This window comes from Capsicum annuum, chromosome 12 (genome assembly GCF_002878395.1).
Source record: "Capsicum annuum cultivar UCD-10X-F1 chromosome 12, UCD10Xv1.1, whole genome shotgun sequence".
Taxonomy (NCBI): Eukaryota; Viridiplantae; Streptophyta; class Magnoliopsida; order Solanales; family Solanaceae; genus Capsicum; species Capsicum annuum.
In genome coordinates this window covers 5556958-5563507 of record NC_061122.1, presented here as the reverse complement: position 1 = coordinate 5563507, position 6550 = coordinate 5556958, and the positions used below count along the sequence as shown (strand labels likewise).

The following is a 6550-nucleotide window of genomic DNA, read 5'->3' as shown; positions in this document are numbered from 1 at the left end:
TCTTCAGGAATGGTAAAGAAATCTGAAACTTCCAGGTCCATGGGCTCAACGTTATCTTCAAGGAGGAAGTTTGTTTCAACATCATTTTCTGGTTTCTTTAGGGACGCCTGATAGAGTTTTGCCAGATATTTTGGCGTACGACAGGTACGCGTTCAGTGTCCCTTTCCTCCACATCGATAACATCTACTTTCAGAGTTCGTCCTTGGCACTACTTCAGGAGCTTTCCCTCTCTTTTTGCACTGCTGGTGCGGAGGATTATTGTTTATTGCCAGGCAATCACCCTGATAAAAATATCTGTCACGACCATGTCCTCGACCATGACTGGGGTCAGGACTTCTTTCACGCCTAGTTGGGCGAAAGTATGCTTCATTCACTTCTGGGAATGAAGCAGTACCAGGAGGCCGACTTTCATTATTTTTTATTAAAAGCTCATTATGTTGTTCAGCAACAAGAAGATGAACAATTAATTCATAATATTTCTTAAATCCCATTTCTCGGTACTGTTGTTGCTACTGCAGGAGCATACTTGAGAAGGGAAAAGTAGAGAATGTTTTCTCTAACATGTCGTGATCCGTGATACTTTCCCCACATAAATCAAACTGCGATTTAATTCTAAACATCGCAGAATTATATTCAGTTACATTTTTAAAGTCCTGAAATCTCAAATAGGTCCATTCATTACGAGCTTGTGGAAGAACGGCATCTTCAAGTGGTCGTATCTTTCTTTTAAATTGTTCCAAAATACGAGGGGATCTTTAATCGTGAGGTATTCCATTTTTAAACCTTCGTCAAGATGATGACGAAGAAATATCATGGCCTTGGCTTTATCTTGATTCGATGCCTTATTATCATTTTTTATGGTATATGTCAGACCCATTGCATTTAAATGAATTTCTGCATCTAGCACCCAGGACATAGAAGTTTTTCCTGATAGATCTAGGGCACTAAATTCACGTCTGGAAATATTAGCCATTATTTAAGAAAATTAAATACTAACCTTTAAATACCTTCAGAAAGGTTTTGCAGAAACTCGTGTTGATAACGTGTTATAAAAATATGTAAAGTAAACAAAGAAAAGGGAGGATTTGAGTGTATTAATCTTTCACTAGAGAAGTAATCAAAGTTATTCTCTCTGCACATTTCCTTCATAAGTTGTAGGCTATTTATAGCCTAAATTATCTAATTTAATATTCAACAAGTGGAGAAATAGTAAGGCAATTGCCCTATTTAAAAAGGAAAAACAAATGCCTACTGATTTGGCATCCATTTATAACAAACCAAATGCCTATTGACATGGCAACCATTTGCAACACTCCTCTTATATTTATGGCTGCACATTCTAATGAGGGAGTAAAAGGTAGGGTAGACAGTTTCTTAAGTTTTCAAAAGCAGCAACTTCTTCGAAGGAGTAGAAAAGAAAAGAATTAGGGCAATTGATCTCTTTACTCTTGGAAGAGAGCGAGCCAACAGCGTAGAATAACATTAGCCAGTAACATTCACCTGCGAAACTTCATATTTATAAGGTACGCATCTTGTTCCTAATTCTTTAGCGTGAAAACTGAGCACACAAAGAGTATTTCGGAAGATTGATCCTAATGGAGTTAACGAGATAGAGTGGAAGCTATTGATTAGTTAATGATTGTTTTTGATGATGTAATGATTGAGCAATGAGTAGAGAGAGAAAAGGGATCATATTCATGTTATGGGACTCCTTATTTTGTATTGATATTAATTGATTTTAGATATGTTAACTTCCTGAACGTGAAAACAAAAGTACTTGTTGTACAACTTTGCAAATTCTTTGCATTAGTGGAGTTTTGAATACGCATTTTAAAGTTTCTTATAATGTTTGTGGCTAATGAGATCAAATGGTTGGGTAACTAATTTGTATGAGATTATTATTGAGAAATTAGGTTGGATAGAGATAATTTTTAATTCATCGATTAAGGTATGAGATACTAAGGTTTAGCTTTAAACTAGAAGGTTAGGAGTATTGAGACTTGTCATCGGCTAGCACGACATCGTTAAGTAATATTTTTATTAGATTGAAATCATTGGAGGTTGTTTGGTTGGTGTACTACGCATTGCAAGGTTGAGGAACTTGTCATTCGCGAGGTAAGTGAGACTTTAAACTTTGGGTGCTCGTTTTTCAAATTTGTTTTTAAGATATATTTATATCTGCCCGGTCCATGTGTTGGGACGAGCGTGTGCTTGGCAAAATCGACGGTCTTCAAGGCCAGACACATATACTTTATGCTTAAGAATACTAATACTCTTTTTATAAATTATTTCGTGATATGATATGATTGTGTATTGTGAGATTGGGGCATTGTGTATGCTTCCTAATTTCGTTGGGGCATTGTGTATGCTTCCTTTGAGCATTGTATAAGCCTTCCTTAGCATTGTGTATGCTTTTTGATTTGATATGGGACATTGTGTATGTTTCCCGAGTATTGTGTATACTCTAGATATTTGGCACATTGTGTATGTAGCCCGAAACTTCTGGTGTTGGGTAATTACTTTGATTTCAAATAGTGATAAGTACTTGATATAAATTGTGTTGAGATATATAGTTTCCGAGGAATGATTGTTGGTCTCGTTGGACATCTTATTATGATATACTTCCTATGTGTAATAACTATATGTTCTTGGTGTTGTTGTATTTTCTAATACTTGTCCCAGGAGTACTTAACGTAGCGAGCCGAGGATCTTACTGGGTTATATTTATATAGCTCACTCCTTACTTGCATACCTGCAGATACGGTTGCAAAGAGAGAGACTTGTGGCTGACGATCTTTACGTGTGGATCCTGTTGCTAAGGTGAACCTTCACATTGTTCGTGGAGGCTGTCATCCAGCTTTAGTTATTTTTAGCTTATATTTCTTTTTGTTGGGTTGCATGCCCGAAAGTTGAACTCATGTAACTTTGTTTAGATGCTCCATGGTCTAGTGTGGGATTTGGGTTAGAGATTTGTTACCTAAACTACTGTTGTTTTCGTAAATCGTTACGCGATATCTTGCTAGATCATTACTTTGCGTTTAATGATTATTTCGTGCATTTGAAGTTGTACACATTTTTATCTCAGTGTTGTATACATTGTGAATGTGTGGAAAGTTGGTTCTCCCGACAAGTGTTGTTAGCGGGAGCCAGTCACGCTCATGAGGTTTTGGGACGTGACAAAGTTAGTATCAGAGCCGCTCCTGTGTCAGCCCTATCGATGTGGGCCAGAGTTCAAACTGAGTGTAGGCAAATCCCGGTAAAGCGGGGCAAACCTCAGTCCTGAGTGTAGGCAAATCTCATTCAGTGTGCAAACCTTAGTGTCCTCGCTGAGTCCATAAGAGGGTTGTATTTAACACCCCAACTTAGGAAGGAGTCCCACCTCAGCAAAACACAGGAGGGATGTTGGGTATATAAGTAAGAAGGCCTTACTCCCTAGTGACACATTTTAAAGTCGTGCAGGCCTGAGCCCAGAGCGGACAATATCACTAGTGGGTTGGGCAGAGACAGGGGGTCTCTCGGGCATTCGTGGTTCAGGATGCCCGGCCAGGGCCTCGGCTCGGGTCGTGACAAAACGAAAATACAGGACTACAACTAATACACTCGATACTTACTAACTTTCTATCCTAATTTTTGAGTAAATACTAAAAAAAAAGCTATCTTTCCAATTGCATTGTACTTTCTAACACTTAAATTCTATTCAATTATACAAAAAAACACTAAAATCAACATATAAAGTACTAAAACAACGCGAAAGAAATAGAAACTTTTAGTTTGTCCTTCAATTTCAAGAGCTTAAAGTTGAGACCGTGCCAAAATAGTATCAATCACTCTCGTTGTTCCTAGAAAAAATTCAAACTAGAGCAAAATCGAAAAAGGAGAAATCTTTCCAAATGCATTCTACTTTCTAACACTTCATTTCTATTCAATTACACAAAAATACACAGTAAAATCAGCAAACAAAGTACTAAAACAACGCGAAAAAATAGAAACCTTTAGTTTCTAGAAAAACTCCAAATTCGAACAAAATCGAAAAAGGAAATATCTTTCCAACTACATTCTACTTTCTAACACTTCAATTCTATTCAATTACAAAAACGCAAGAAAATTAGCAAATAAAGTATGCAGACCTTACCCCTACCTCGTAGGGATAGAGAGAAGACTGTTTCCGATAAGACCCTCAGCTTAAACGTCTACTATAAATGATGCTCCAGAATAACTTCCAACTCGAGTAAATACAAAAAGAGGAGATCTCTTTGCAACTGCATTGTACTTTCTAACACTTCATTTCTATTCAGTAACACAAAAACGCAATAAAATCAGCAAATAAAGTATGCAGCCCTTACCCCTACGGCGTACAGATAGAGAGACCGTTTCCGATAGACCCTCAGCTTAAACATCTACTATAAATGACGCTCCAGAAGAACTTCTAACTCGAGTACATACAAAAAAAGGAGCTATCTTTCCAATTGCATGATACTTTCTAACACTCCAATTCTATTCAACTACACAAGAACACACTAAAACCAACACATAAAATACTTAAACTACGGAAATTATCATCCAAAAAAAAAAGAGACCTTTAAGCTGTCCTTCAATTTCAATAGCTTAGAGTTGAGACCGCGCTAAGATAGTATCAGTCACTCTCAGTCTCTCACTGTTTCTAGAAAAACTTCAAACTAGAGCAAAATCGAAAAGAAGAGATCATATTTCCAATTGCATTATACTTTCTAACACTTAGTTTCTATCCTAATACACTCGACTACTTACTAACCTTCTATCCTAATTTTCATGTAAATACTAAAAAGAAGGAGATATCTTTCCTATTGCATTATACTTTCTAATACTTAATTTCTATTCAATTACACAAAAACACCAGATAAAATACTTAAACTACGCAAATTATCATCAAAAAAGGAGAAATTAGAGACCTTTATGTTTTCCTTCAATTTCAATAGCTTAGAGTTAAGACCATATTTATACAGCTCCGAATGCGGCGCCGCACCGACACCAGCACCGGCACTTGCGGCAGCGGAAACAGCTGAAATAGAGTACCGGCGAGTTAACGGCGGCGGCGGTGGTTTTTGAAATGCTTCATGCTCCGGCGACTTCCGAAAACCCGGTACATCCCAACTCCACCTATTGTTACTCTTCGTTTCTGTACTCTTCTGCTCCGACTCCGCCATTTTATGTTAGATTTCGATCAATTGAAGGATAAATGGAGGTAAATTTGGCTCTTAGAAATGGAGCAGAAGAGACATTGGAGAGTTTTCTCTCTCTAGAATTTGCCTTTTTGCTTTGGTTTTGGTATGTAAATAAATGGAGTTTCTCTCTCTAGAAATTTAATTTGTGGTTTGAATTTCTATTGAGGGAATGATAGAAATTTTGCATTATTCATCCTTGGGTTTTTTGTTTTATGTTAGTTTAGTCCTATAAAAATATTTGGTATGGTTGGTTAGCCATGTTAGTAAAAGAAAAAAAAATGCTCGTAACTAATACAATTGGGATAGATTTTGCACTAGATTATGGTGTGACCATGAAATGTAATTAGATTTTGAAAACTTTACCTTCAAATATTTTTTCATTTTGGGTTTTTGATATTTTTATTCATGAAACTTTAATATTTTTACTGAATACAATGCATGTTCAAACATAACTTTAAAAACTCAAATTTTTAAATTTTAACTTCAAAAATAAAAGATATTCTAGATAAATAATGTTATGTTTGCTTAGTCATATTAGATTTAACGTCTACATAATTATTAGTACAGCTTTTAAAATACATGTTATCTTACAATTTGTAATTCACATCTGTATGAAGAATCCAGCTTCAATACTTCTATATTGAAAATAAAGAAATAATTAATATATCATTTGTGCAAGTATATGATTGTGATTAAAAAAAAGAATTATCTAAGAACAGACATAATGCTGTCATTTAATGAAATTCTTATTCAAAACTTGTAATTTTTTACCTTTCGACCTTTCAGTACCCAACCATGTTTCAAATTCTATAACTTATGTTAATACATAACTAGTAGTTTTTAACAATTAGTCGATATCCTTTGTGTGTGTTGCTTTTCTGATAAAAAAGCATGAAAAAATATTTCCTCTTTTGAAGTCATAATATCATTTTATGAAGCTCATTTGATATGATTCTCTCAATTTTTTTATTACTCTATTTTCTTGCATGCAATTTAACATGGTTCTTATAATATTATCCTCGCATGACTTTTAAAAAATTAGAAATCCCATAATACTAAAGGCGACAAAATAGTTTAGTTTTAAATGGATTTCGATACGATCATAAAAAGGTATGAAATATAATAATATAAATGTGAAAGTATTTTGAAACATTAAAAACCTGAAGGATGAAATGGAAAATAATGTGAAACTTCAAGGGTCGAACGTGTAAAATTAATAAAGTAGAAATGCGTACTAAACGACGCCGTATGATTATTGGTGATCTAGAAAAAAGCCACCCAAAGGCTTTGGTATTCACAAGAAAATATGCGTCTCATATGAAATAGGAACTCACTCTCAACATTAATGT

General features: G+C 35.2%; 1 protein-coding gene across 1 annotated transcript in view; it reads right to left on the bottom strand.

The window, feature by feature from the left end:
- Positions 1 to 5337, bottom strand: part of LOC107850548 (kinesin-like protein KIN-14B) — a 30059-nt gene extending 24722 nt beyond the window's left edge. The window contains exon 1 of the mRNA XM_016695151.2: positions 4929 to 5337. Within this exon, the coding sequence (XP_016550637.1) occupies positions 4929 to 5183 (255 nt within the window). The 5' untranslated portion in view covers positions 5184 to 5337. The remainder of the gene's footprint in view (positions 1 to 4928) is intronic.
- Positions 5338 to 6550: the final 1213 nt, after the last annotated feature.